This window comes from Pezoporus occidentalis, unplaced genomic scaffold (genome assembly GCF_034315485.1).
Source record: "Pezoporus occidentalis ecotype Australia unplaced genomic scaffold, CSIRO_AGI_Poc_V1 ctg241, whole genome shotgun sequence".
In the NCBI taxonomy this organism is placed as follows: domain Eukaryota; kingdom Metazoa; phylum Chordata; class Aves; order Psittaciformes; family Psittacidae; genus Pezoporus; species Pezoporus occidentalis.
In genome coordinates this window covers 647,455-660,239 of record NW_026914297.1, presented here as the reverse complement: position 1 = coordinate 660,239, position 12,785 = coordinate 647,455, and the positions used below count along the sequence as shown (strand labels likewise).

The window sequence follows — 12,785 nt, the reverse complement described above, 5'->3', positions numbered from 1 at the left end:
GATCGAGTTCAGCTTGTTAACAGGCTCTGTGTTGAAAAGAATCTGACATCAGCCAGTTAATCTTGACAAGGCTGACTCCTTCTCTCCCCTGCATCCCACAAGAGAAATGTTTCATGGCAATGCCCAGAGGGTGGGAACTGCCATGATGTGACAGGTAGATGCCTTTAGAAAGAAATGGATTGAACATTTCATTTGGTCATGTCCATAGATACAACTGTGATGGATTTTGAGTTCTCTTAATAATTCCTATCTCCTAGGAACAAGATCACGGTGTCGGCAGGACAGGAACAGTGAATAGTGTCGGAAGTAATCAGTCCATTCCTAGCATGTCTATCAGTGCCAGTAGCCAAAGCAGTAGTGTTAACAGTCTTCCAGATGCCTCGGATGATAAGAGCGAGCTGGATATGATGGAGGGGGACCACACCGTGATGTCAAATAGCTCTGTCATTCATTTAAAGCCGGTAAGCGCTGGATTTATACTGGATAACTTTGAAGGTGTAAAACAGGGAGAGGGTTTGGTTGGCACGATGACCAAAAGTTGTGTTTCCTATCCAGGTCATTATCTGCAGGTTATAATGTTGTGCCCCAAATATGTTAATGTTGCACTGGAAGCTTTGGAAGGTTGCTGTAAAAATCATTTCTTTCTGTTGATTCACTAACAACTATTTTACTAACTGAATCGTTTCAAAAGGAGTTTGCTTTACTGTGAGGAGCTGCAATGTGAGGTTGTGAATAGGTTTATTTAGTGGATGCTTCCAGAGTACTGCTTCCTGGGCCAAAGGATGTGAGTTCCCCCTTTTTACGTCCTAGTTAGGGAAGTACAGAACCCAGAGCAGTGGCTGAAATCTGTTCCTGGAGCACCCAGTTTTGCAGCACTTGATTCAAATATGTGGATGCATGGAAAAAGAAACACAGCACTCTGGCCATGGCAAGGTGTGAAACCACTTCCCCTGCTTCAGCTCTGCACAGTGAAGGATAAACTGGGGAGCTTCCCTCTGATCCATACTGCTCCCTCTATGGAGGGGTTATCACATGTGTTCTCAAAGCAGTAACGTTCCCTCAGTTAATGATAGGTGTGGTTAGAATGTTTTGTTCTTTGCCCAGATATGCACCAAAGACACAGGTATTTCCTTGGGGAGTTAATTACTGTATCATATCTAACTACTAATCGCTCTGTGATGAATGACAAACCCAAAATAAGAGTGTGGAATACACCATGACAAATCCTAAAATTTCCTTTGAGGTATTTCTGTAGTGGGTGTAGTGAAAATCTTCCTCTCTCTTTCAGGGTTGCAAACATGCTGGTTTTGTCTTTCAGGCTTGATATCGTCTACTTTATAGCTTTAATGTTTTGTTGAAGTCAACTAACTCACTTTTCAATTTTACATTCGTTTTTCTCTTTTTCAGCTTTAACTAATCATTTTCCCTCTTGGTAAGAAAAATGCACAATGAAACTCCCAAAAGCAAAGATCCTAGATCAGAGCTCTTGATGCAGACTGTTCCTTCAACCACCTTATTGGCAGGAGAATCTTTCAGGGCTGATGAATGTAAAATGGTTTTTCTTCCTTTTAGATGTCTTTTGAACCAAACCCAAGTAAAAATCTTGATTAACACAGCTTCTCTTTATTCTCTCACATTACTATTTGCTGATAAGGAGGAGGAAAACTACAGAGAGGAATCAGATCCTCGAACAAGGGCATCAGAACCCCAGTCTCCTCCCCAAGTATCTCGCCACAAGTCTCATTATCGCAACCGAGAGCACTTTGCTACTATACGCACAGCATCGCTGGTACGTGAAGGTGGTGGTTTGGATGAAGTTGTAGGGGAAGGGACACGTTTGAACCTAGCTCAGTGTCACTAGTAGAGCTGTTAGGATTTCATCATAATATGAGCTATCCACAGTGACAGAGACATTATCACTGAAATAGTTGAATGTAAGTTAATAAAAGCTTAAATGCGACACCTGGGCAAATGTAATTTGTGCATATTAGAGATTTTCAAACCCAGGAAACAGTTTGTAATAATAAGCTGGCTATTCTTTTCATATGCATATTATGTGTATTTGTATGTATATATATGCACCCTCATTGCAGTGGGCTAAAAGACATTATTTAGTATCAGCTTTATAACAATTGTACAGTTTTTCTGCTGGTGCCCAGCAGAGCTTATCTTCCGCAGCAGAATTCAGTTCTGAATCTGCTCTGCTGCCATTAGGATGTGTGCTTTTCTTTACAACAAAATCATATTTCTATCCTGTATAGTTTCCTTTTGTGGTTTGAAGACTGCTGAAAAGCAGATTAAGCATTAACTTACTTTGGCCTGATGTGGTTATCTTCCTAGGTGACAAGGCAAATGCAGGAACATGAACAAGACTCGGAACTCCGAGAGCAGATGTCTGGCTACAAACGTATGAGACGGCAACACCAGAAGCAACTGATGGCATTAGAGAATAAACTGAAGGCAGAGATGGATGAACATCGCCTCAGGTTGGACAAAGATCTTGAAACACAGCGTAACAATTTTGCTGCAGAAATGGAAAAGCTCATTAAAAAGCACCAAGCAGCCATGGAGAAAGAGGTAGGAAATCATGGTTTAGCAGACCAGTCCATACTGTTAATGGCATTGAATTGTCCACTGCTCCTCATTGATGAGATATGCTATTATAGACTCTTACATGTCTGTTTTCAGGAGCCAAACAAATTGCTAATTAGAAAAAGGATAATACCTCACCTCCTTACACTAAGGGGCTTATGTAACTAGAGGAAAGGTATGTCCTTCATCACAGTGCGTTATACTAAATGTTAGTGTATTGACCCCAGAAAAAATACTGTGAGGGTTTTCCTTTCTTTTGCCATGCATATGCTGCCAATAACTGACTGCCATCGAGTGTTCTGGAGGCAGATCAGCCTGCAGAGAAATGTGCCAGCTACACTTAAATGTTCACTGTTGAATTGCTTATGGATATGGGACTTTTTATGTTTTTAAATAATTGATAATGAAGTGGCGCTGCCTACACCAGTTATTATTGATTCTTTGTTCATCTTGGATCTCTCAGTGGAGGGCTAAGGATATAGTTTATCATAAGGTGTTGACTGTGTTAGGCAGGACTAGCTGAACAGTAGGGCTGAGGAAATGAAGCACTGGAAAGAGGACTCCTGCCGGGTGTGTTGATGGGGGGTTGGAATGAGAAGAGAATGAGGGCAAGCTCTTGAGGCTCATGCTTATTCAGAGTCATGGTGAGTATCATGGTGACTGTACCAAGAGTTCTGGGTCTTGGTCTGAAATGGGACATGAGCTGTAATCTATCGGGACGCAGACTGATTTGCTGCCGGATTTGCTGTAGGCTAAAGTGATGGCCAATGAAGAAAAGAAGTTTCAGCAGCACATTCAGGCCCAACAGAAAAAAGAATTGAACAGTTTCCTGGAGTCCCAGAAGAGAGAGTATAAACTCCGTAAAGAGCAGCTGAAAGAGGTAACTCATCTGTAATGAGAAATGTGAATATAGTGCAGTGCATGATGTGGTGTGAGAGCCAGTCAGGGAGAAAAGTGACCCTGTGCACAAGATGTTTCCCTGGATGCTGCAAGTTCTGCATTTCATCAGCAGAGTCCTGTACATGTGTTTGTTCAGGTCTTTGACCTTAGACTCAGAGGGTTTATTCATATATTGGTGCCTTTACATTCATCTTGTGAAAGTACAACCTTCTCCATTGTTTAATATTCCTTTTTTAGCCAGAAACATGCAAAGTTGGCAGTCCTAAGGAATGAAAAAGGTAGAAAGGTCATGAGCATTTTTCTCATACCTTTTTGCTGCAGATATTGACTATGCACTCCAGCAGTTAATGAAGCTTCTTATCACTTAATGATGTTTCTGTAGCAGCAGCAAGAAAACAAAACAGTAAAGAAAACCTGCAGATATTTTGTTGTTTTTTTTTTAAAGGAAAATACCTATAAAAGACTGTTTAATTTAAATGGAGAAAGCTGTGTAATAGCTTAAAAATCATTGTATTGTGGTGAAAAATCATGACCTTTGTGAGAGGCAGAGAAACTGTAGAATCAAACTTCCTGATTCTTTCTGTGGAGTGGTTGAAACCATAAGCACTATAAATAATTCTTTTGAAAGAACCATTTAATGCTCAACCATCAACTTGGGTGACGCAACTTAGGAACTTGCTCCAAAGGGGAATATTCCCAAACATAGACATTTCCCAGGAGGAAAAAAAAAAAAAAGGCTAAAGAGCAGCAAAGCCAAGAAAGATCTAACAAAAACTATAGTAGTGTGGGCTTTTTATAATAACAGAGTCTTTTTCTGAGTGGGCAAGAGATCATAGAGCACCAAGAAGCACTGATGAAATACAGAGTTCTGTCCCATGCTGAAGTTGAGATGTATCATGACAAGCCTAGTTACTGTAGGGGCACCTCTAGTACGCAGTTCGAGCAAGCAGAGTCTTCTGCCAAAGGTGCTTCAAGTTACGTGTTGTATTTAGTACAGATGTGCCAGCTGTGGCTTTAAGTTTGACCTGTGAACTTCTTTATATCGTTTATGTAAGTTGCAGTGGCTCTGCCTTGATGACTTACTTGTAAAATGCATATGAGTTCCGACATGAACATTTTCTAATCTGCTTCATGGCTGGGGTTTTGCTTGACCAACAGAATGACAACACGTTGCTTCTCCTCTCAGTCCTTTGGGAGCCTGTAAAAGCATATGTCAGGCTCCAAAAGTCTTTGTTTTCAGTGGCAAACCATCACTTTTACATTTTGAGCTAATGTGTATGTCTGGAAAGTGTGGACCTGAACCAGCATTTTGGCCAGCTAAAATGGGCAATTCAAAAACCAAGCTGTAGTTAAATTTGCTTCCCTGTGAATTGTCTCCTGGTGTTCCCTTAGATCTGTGATAGGATGCATTTTGCAAGGCTGGGATGGTACAAGGTGGAATGGCTTTGAAATGTATTTTATTAGGCAGGTCTGTCCAGTTGTTCAGGACCAAGGAGCTTAAGGTGACTATTCCACAATTAATTACCTTGCTGTTATCAGGAGCTGAATGAAAACCAGAGCACTCCAAAGAAGGAGAAGCAGGAGTGGCTCTCCAAGCAGAAGGAGAACATCCAGCATTTCCAGGCAGAGGAAGAAGCCAACTTACTGAGGCGTCAGAGGCAGTACTTGGAGCTGGAGTGTCGCCGCTTCAAGAGACGGATGCTTCTTGGCCGCCATAATCTGGAGCAGGACCTGGTTCGGGAGGTAAGAGAATAGGCAGAGATGAGACCTGGAGCCACCCGTGTGAAATGTGTCTCACAGAAACACCTGCAATCCAACTTGAGTCTCTGTGGAGTCTTAATTACCACATCTAAAGTGTTTCTGGTTAAATAAGGGTTCTGTGTGTTCTGCAGTGTTGTCTGATAATCAATCATAGAATGGTTTGGGTTGGAAGGGACCTTAAAGCTCATCCAGTTCCAACCCCCTGCCATAGGCAGGGACACCTTCCATTAGACCAAGTTGCTCAAATCCCCCCTGTGGTGTTTAGGGAACCATGTGGGATCAAATGGTTCAGAATAGTGCCCTATTGTGGGAGAATTGTTGGATCCAAAAAGTCAGCAATTACGGTCCTTTCTGTGCTCACTCTGAATGCTGTTGAGCATCTACAACAGGAAGAAGAAAAGTGAAATGAGGAAGGAAAAATGACTATTGGCAGTGCTGTCTGCTTCTGATAAGACATGAAAACTCTTTGCTCTTGTCCTCAAATGCCTTGGCAAGAGAGAAATGTCCTTGTGAACAAAGTGAAATGTCACATTGTGAGCAGAAACCCAAGTAAGTATGAAGAATCTAATAATTCCCTCTGTCCTCCTGGTAGGAGTTAAACAAAAGGCAGACACAGAAGGACCTGGAGCATGCCATGCTGCTGCGTCAGCACGAGTCCATGCAGGAGCTGGAGTTCCGCCATCTCAGTACCATCCAGAAGATGCGCTGTGAGCTGATCCGGCTCCAGCACCAGACTGAGCTCACCAACCAGCTGGAATACAACAAGCGCCGGGAGCGGGAGCTGAGGCGTAAGCATGTCATGGAGGTCCGGCAGCAGCCCAAGAGCCTGAAGGTACTACGTGATGTAGGAGCTCTGGGCCTGAGCTGCTGGTGGTAGTGAAGTGGTACGCTGCGGCTCAGGTCTCATTTGCAGCGTGTGCAGGTCCATGGTACTTCGAAGCTCATTAATTCAAAGAGGTGGCTCATTCTGTAATGAATACCTTCTGTAAAAAGGGACATATCTGTCAAGTTGTGTAACTGCCAGGGTGCAACTGCAGCCCTCCAAGCACCACATGTATGAACCATAGCGATGGTGGCCAGGGTTGCAGTGTATTGTAGGCAAGCCATAGCAGCACATCTGATTTGAAAAGCTATGGTTCTCAGCAGTGTGCCTTCCTTTCTGAGGTAGTTTAAAATGCATTTAATCTTTGCAGTGCCCTTGTTTCCCCCGCTCTTCCTCTGACACCATTTTCCGATCCTCTTCTCCCCCAGTCTACAAGAATAAAATCTATTTAAAACCAAACAATCAGAAAAGCTTTGTGTTGCTGTGTGCATCAAAATGCACTGCACTGTCAGTCCTGGCTAACTCACCTTGTATTGTTTTTAGATTAAGGCTGGTATGTCAGCAAGTGTTGGGGGGGAAAGAGAGACCCCAACTGCAGCGTCCTCAGGAAGGTCCTAGCACTGACCTTTGCTGTGCTCTCATGGGTTTCTCATGCTGCCCTTGTAGCTGCGGTGGCAGACCAGAACTATAGGGCCTCTGTAATTGAGGCTTTTAGTGTTTTCATTGTAAGCCTTCCACTCCATCCAAAGGAGTCCAGTGGTTTATTCTGAAGTGTCTGAGAAGGGAGTATAAGGCCTTTCACAAAGCTGCCTGGTACATTTCCTTTGAGGAGGCAGACTTCTTCTCTCCACCCAGTGTTCAGCTGTGCCAGTAACAAAATGAGTGTATGGCATACTGAGCATGGGGTTTCTTTGTTGTTCTAGGTCTTTTCCTCTTCGTGATATTTCCCATCTGACTTAGTTTTCACCATCTGCAAGTTATCTTCTCACAGAGAAAATAACCAACTTGAAAATAGAACTTCAGAAGGGAAAAAAAAACCCTCACCACCTGATTTGTCAATATTAGAATAATATTAAGTAGTGAAAACCTGGCTTGTGAGAACAAGGGACCATCTGATGGCTGTTGAGAATCTCCAAGGATATAGTGTATAAATAGCTGATGACTTCACAGGGAAGCTGTGCTGCACTCTGAGCTGAATAAAACTGAAGCAGCTGTATTAGGCTGATCCTTCTGAGATTAGCATGAATGAGTTCTGCCTCCCCAAGGTGATGCGGTGCAAACACGAGTGGGCAGCGTGTCCGTTCTCACTCCCTGGCTGGCAGTTGGGACAGCAGGATCTGCAGTCCCTGTGGGCTGCAGAGGCTTGGCTCTCACCTCTGCACACTCCTCAACCCCTTCTATTTTCCAGTGAGGACAGGGCTGAGTGTTTTTAGGAAGCATGGAAAGCTTGCGCTTCGCTTTGCATGGCTGTTCTGCGATTAGCAAAGGATTTCAGGCTTGAGCTGTCAATCCAGCACCTTTGCATGCACACAGTGCTAATAATGCAGCCTGCTGGACAAGCGTTCAGTTTGGAGCACAATCCCCTCTTTATTGAGGCTGTTCCCTGGTATTATTAACTCCTTCTCTTGCTTCTGACTAATGCAGGCAAGTATTCTTCATTGAATAGATAATTTGACTATTTGTTCAGTTTCTGTCTCCAGCAACGTTTTCCCTCAAGGGCACGTTTCAGGCTCTCCCTTTGTTATTTAGTGAGGTCCTTTGTCCTGAAGGCTGGGCTTTAACGGTCAGTGTCTGTTTCCACTCTCACAGCACCAGAAGGACCGATAACTCGAATTCACCCTTCAGTGCAAACTGCTCTGTTATTATTTGGAGTGTGTTAATTGTGATGCAAATACCCTCTTGCTGGTGTTTCACAATTCTAGGTCAAAATGGTCTTGTCAGAAGTCTGACTGGAAGTCTTACCCCTCCCTTCTGTTTCCTGTTGTTAAAGCCTTTGGGTTGGAGGCCTGTAAATAGATTCTGGTGTCCAAGCAAGACTCCACAGAAAGTGAGGACAAAATAGATTGCAAGTGTTTTGCTGTGGCCAGGTCCCTGACAGGAATGTGTAACCTGCTGATGCTTCCCTTAAGGGTAGGGAGGAAACAACCTTAAAGGTTTCCTGGAGGGAAATAACTTTCTGTGAATTTAGAAAGGGTAAAAGCGATGTATTCCTCTCCGTGATACATGTTTTGGTTTGAATGAAACCCATCTTTGTCCTGTTTTCTACCTCAGGTTAGCAAAGTGGGATTGTTGGTTTATGCAGCAAAGCATGCTGATGTCTAAATTGGGCTGGATATATTGTCTGATCCCACTGCATCTTTCTAGGTGGCTACAAGTGCTGTGCTTATCACCTACCCTGCTGAGCCTTGAGTTAGTGCCAGGAGCAGGCAGTGGAGGAGCTGACAGGAGGACATGCACGTGTATCTGCCTTGCTGGTTCAGAGCCCAGAGCAATTCCAACTTGCTCAGGGGACAGGAAAATGGCCCTATGCTCTGTTAGTGCTTTGGGTTTTGACCATGGTGGCTGACAGTGAGGATGGCCCAGAGTGGTTTTGTTGTTGATGTTGGGTTTTACTTGTTTCTTCTTACCGTAGTAAGACCAGCACAATGCTGTTGTTGCTCGTGGTGTGTGTTTTCAAGCATCTAATCTTGCCCAGCCATTTTTTGGTGTATTTATAAAAAAAACAAGCTCTTAATATTAAGGCTTAGAGTACATCTGATCTTCCATCAAACCCTCAATGGAAAAAGCGTTGCTCTTTTTCCCTGTCCCTTCCCATGCACCAGGTCTGCTTCTTTTCATAACATTAAGTGCTGTCCATATGTATGTGTCATACAAGCACAGTCATGTGTAAGTATGGCTTTTGGTGCTAATAAATTGGTCCTGTCCCTCAAGAACTTTTTCTTGAAAAGCAATACCCAGGACTGGATCCAGTCCAGTGACAAATGTGAGGCTCTTTGTGCACAGACAGCTGTATTTAGGCTGGAGCTTTGTTATAAAAGTGTCTGTATTGTAATTGTTCCGCACAGTAGCAGTGTCAAAGCAGCTGCAGCAATAGTCATTGCCTCTTGTGTATTTTGCTTCCCTCCTTGCACTGTAGATGTTAATATACATTTGTGGATTCTTGAACTCATATCCTTAATGTAATCGTAAATATCCATTTGAATGGATATTTCTCTCATTTGAAACATGCTGGTTTTTTTTTTCTTTGTTTGTGTCCCCTCCATCTTTCCAGTCAAAAGAACTACAGATAAAGAAGCAGTTTCAGGATACATGCAAGATCCAAACCAGGCAGTACAAAGCACTGAGAAACCATCTGCTGGAGACCACGCCAAAGAGTGAACATAAAGCTGTCCTCAAACGGCTCAAGGAGGAGCAGACCCGGAAGCTGGCTATCCTGGCTGAGCAGTATGATCACAGCATTAATGAAATGCTCTCTACACAAGCTGTGAGTCGCCTCTGAGGGACCCAGGGTTCCTCAGCCAAATAGGGATGTTTGCATTTGAACCGATCTGTATCCTGACAGCAGGCTGTCTGCTTCCTTGCTACACGTGCCATACCCTGCACAGTCATTCCTCTGTGTTTAAAAAAAGCAGCATTCAAACGCAGAGGAAAGAGGTATTACCCCCTTCAGGCAGGTTGGAGTTGAAGTGGCTGTTGCAGAGATGCAAAGTGATGCATCTGTGTGGCCAGAGGACTGCTTTTGCATGATGTTTGACAACATAAACATCCCTGCTAGACCATCATTTAAATAACATGCAGCTTGCTGTCTCAAGTCATTTAGGTTTTGATTTGTCAATGGTACCAACCAAAGCATGTGCCACTGGTGGAAGATGCTCATTGGGTCATGGGGGAGGCCAGAGTTTTGAAGCAGTGCTACCAGTGTTGTGAAAATTCTGTGATTCCTTCTTTAAGAGATGCCTTCTTTAAGAAATGACCCCATGAGCAATGCTTTGTGTCCTTGCTACAACTGAATATGCAGTTTTCTTTGCACTTCTTGCATATTGCATCCTGCTCACATCGCACTGTACGACTTTGACTCTGTGAGGCAGGGTAGCTGGCTTAATATATGTATGGGAAGGTTAAAAGTTCAGTATCATACTGCTTTTAGGTTTATGTCATCACATTCTTTTGCCCAAAGTCCTGTATTGGCAGGGGTATGGACTTAAGTCTCCTGTGTACAGGTAATTGGTTAATTCAGTTGAACAGAGCAAGAGATCTTCTCTTTGCCCCTAGCAAAAGGAGAACTGTAGATATTGGCACCTCCAGCAGTCTGGTCTCTGCAGTATGGATCATGGTTCCTGAGGTGCTGCTGCTCATCAGCATCACTTGCCTCAGCACTGTGGGCTCACTGTCACCAGTCTTTGTCTCTGTAGGTCCTCTGTTCAGTGAAACGAAGTACAATAGAGACCAATTGTATTGCTAAGAAAACAAAGTCCCATCCCATTCTCTCCCCCTCCCCACAGTCCTACCCCAGTGTGGTTACCCCATAGTGAAACGTCTCTATTGTCTGTCTTTCCCAGCTGCGTTTGGATGAAGCACAGGAAGCAGAGTGCCAGGTTTTGAAGATGCAGCTGCAACAAGAATTGGAGCTGCTGAATGCGTATCAGAGTAAAATCAAGATGCAGGCAGAGGCCCAGCATGATCGGGAGCTGCGTGATCTTGAGCAGAGGGTATCCCTCCGCCGGGCCCTCCTTGAGCAGAAGGTAAAATGCGCATGTGAGCATCATTAGCACGCTCCCTGCTTCAGATCTTAAAGCGTACTTAATACAGAGAGAAAATGCTTTTACCTTGCTGTATATAGTAACAGAAATCATTTGGGTATTTGCCTCTCTGGGATGATAGCTCAGTGACACATAGGCTAAACTTTCTGCCAGCTCAGCCACCCTGTGTGAACAGCTTCTGGCTGGGATGGAGCCGCTTGAAGCGTGCCAGAGGGAGTCATGCCTCTCCGGGCAGGAGGAAAAGAGAACTGTTCTTTCTGTCTCTGAGCTGCAGATTACCTTCCCCAGCTCATTAGAGGACAGTCAGTAACAGCCCAAAGCTAGCAGGGGGGCTTTTGGAGTTTGCATGGTATCAGTAGTAGGTATCTCTGGGGAGGGGGAGAGGAAGATAAAATGTGTTTGAGACCCTGTGTTTTGTGGTCACATTATCTTATGGCAGATCTACTCCGTTTGGCAGTCTGTGGAGACCAGGCTGCAGTTTCCCTATGAAATTGTGCTTGTTATGTTTGTTATTTGTCAAACTGAAGTAGCCAGACCCACGGGCATGGGTGACCTCCTGCTCCCTAGATTTCAGCTTGTAATTGGCTCCATGTATTAAGGTGTTCCTTGTTGAAGTATGTTTTAATGTGCTGTGCCAGACATATGGTGTGTATAGAAATGTTGAGTGGCCTACACAGACAGGGGGAAGGGTAATTCATCAGTCAGGGAAAGGAAACACACAATCAGCTTTCCTTCTGCAAATTTTCCCCCCTTTGATTTGCCCTGTGGTGCCAGCCATCACCATTCACACAGCAGTTCCCAACTTTGCTGATGGGTGATTATTAAATTAGGGCAATTACTCTGTGGCCTCGAGGTTCTTTACACTTCTCCCAGAGGCTAACGGATGGATGCTGGGTTGATAGAGGGCCCTCGTCTGTGTAAAACTGCTCCACCTCACGGTCAGCTGAGGAAGCATCTCCGAGAAGACAGTTCAGCCCTATTGTCCTTTGGTCTCCTGCAAGGAGAGTGGATCTCTGGAAGTAATTGTGTTTGTGAAAGCAAGAGTTCCTGTGTGGTGCCCACATGTGTGACAGCTCTTTAGACCCCATCACTAGTTACTTTGCTCCATCCGAAGAGGACAGCTCCATCACAGCCCTGCATTTGAGGGTGTATTTCTACTGAGTGTGCATTGCCCTCTGGTGGCATGATCTGCCCAGAGCTCTGGGATGAAGGGTTCCACAGAGAGCCTGCTACTGCTCCTTGTCTATGGGAGCAGCATATCTTGTACTGCACGTAGTGTTATGTTAGAAGTTGAAGTGAGGCCAGTGACTTAAGGAAATACACATTAACCAGTAATAATGTTGTGTAAGTCTTTTACTGGTCCAGGGTTGAAGTCCTGGCACATAGAAAGCCCCTGCAAAGCATTTGGTATCAGCAGTGGTGATAGGAAGCTTAGCAGTGTTACTTCATAGATAAAAATCAGATGTAGCATAATATTTTGTGTTTGTTTGTGTCCCAATGTTGCTGTGGGATAGCAAAATACTGGATGGCACTTCAACTCCCATAGGTTTATTTAGTGATCTGTGCAGTCCTGGCACATTGCAAGTCACAGAGTCATGGACCAGCAGTGAGACTGTTTCTTGGTGGGGTCACAGTCACTCAGCAGCAGCTCAAGGGAAAATGTGGTTGCATCATTCTTTTGTAAGGGTATTTTTGAGAAGGAGAGGTGTTGTTCTGTGTTTGTAAGAATTGAGAGTTGTGAGTGTTCTCGTGTGGATCGCTCTGTGCTGTCACCTGGTATTTGCTTGCACGTGCTAACTGAAACTGGCAGCCAGAGAAAGGGCAGGTATGTGCACAAGATGAAAGTCTGGGTTTATATGCACAAATATATACATAGCCTGTGGCAAAGTCAGTCCCTGCAGTTCAATAACAAAGCAGATTCCAAACATTAGTGTGTGCCTAGGACTCTG

The 12,785-nt window shown here is 44.2% G+C and overlaps 1 protein-coding gene across 1 annotated transcript in view; it reads left to right on the top strand.

Moving 5' to 3' along the window:
- Positions 1 to 12,785, top strand: part of TAOK1 (TAO kinase 1) — a 71,297-nt gene that overhangs the window by 47,957 nt on the left and 10,555 nt on the right. Inside the window, exons 12-19 of the mRNA XM_062622461.1 lie at positions 258 to 461; positions 1,655 to 1,789; positions 2,341 to 2,577; positions 3,344 to 3,472; positions 5,032 to 5,235; positions 5,846 to 6,085; positions 9,348 to 9,560; positions 10,636 to 10,818. Of these exons, the coding sequence (XP_062478445.1) occupies positions 258 to 461; positions 1,655 to 1,789; positions 2,341 to 2,577; positions 3,344 to 3,472; positions 5,032 to 5,235; positions 5,846 to 6,085; positions 9,348 to 9,560; positions 10,636 to 10,818 (1,545 nt within the window). The remainder of the gene's footprint in view (positions 1 to 257; positions 462 to 1,654; positions 1,790 to 2,340; positions 2,578 to 3,343; positions 3,473 to 5,031; positions 5,236 to 5,845; positions 6,086 to 9,347; positions 9,561 to 10,635; positions 10,819 to 12,785) is intronic.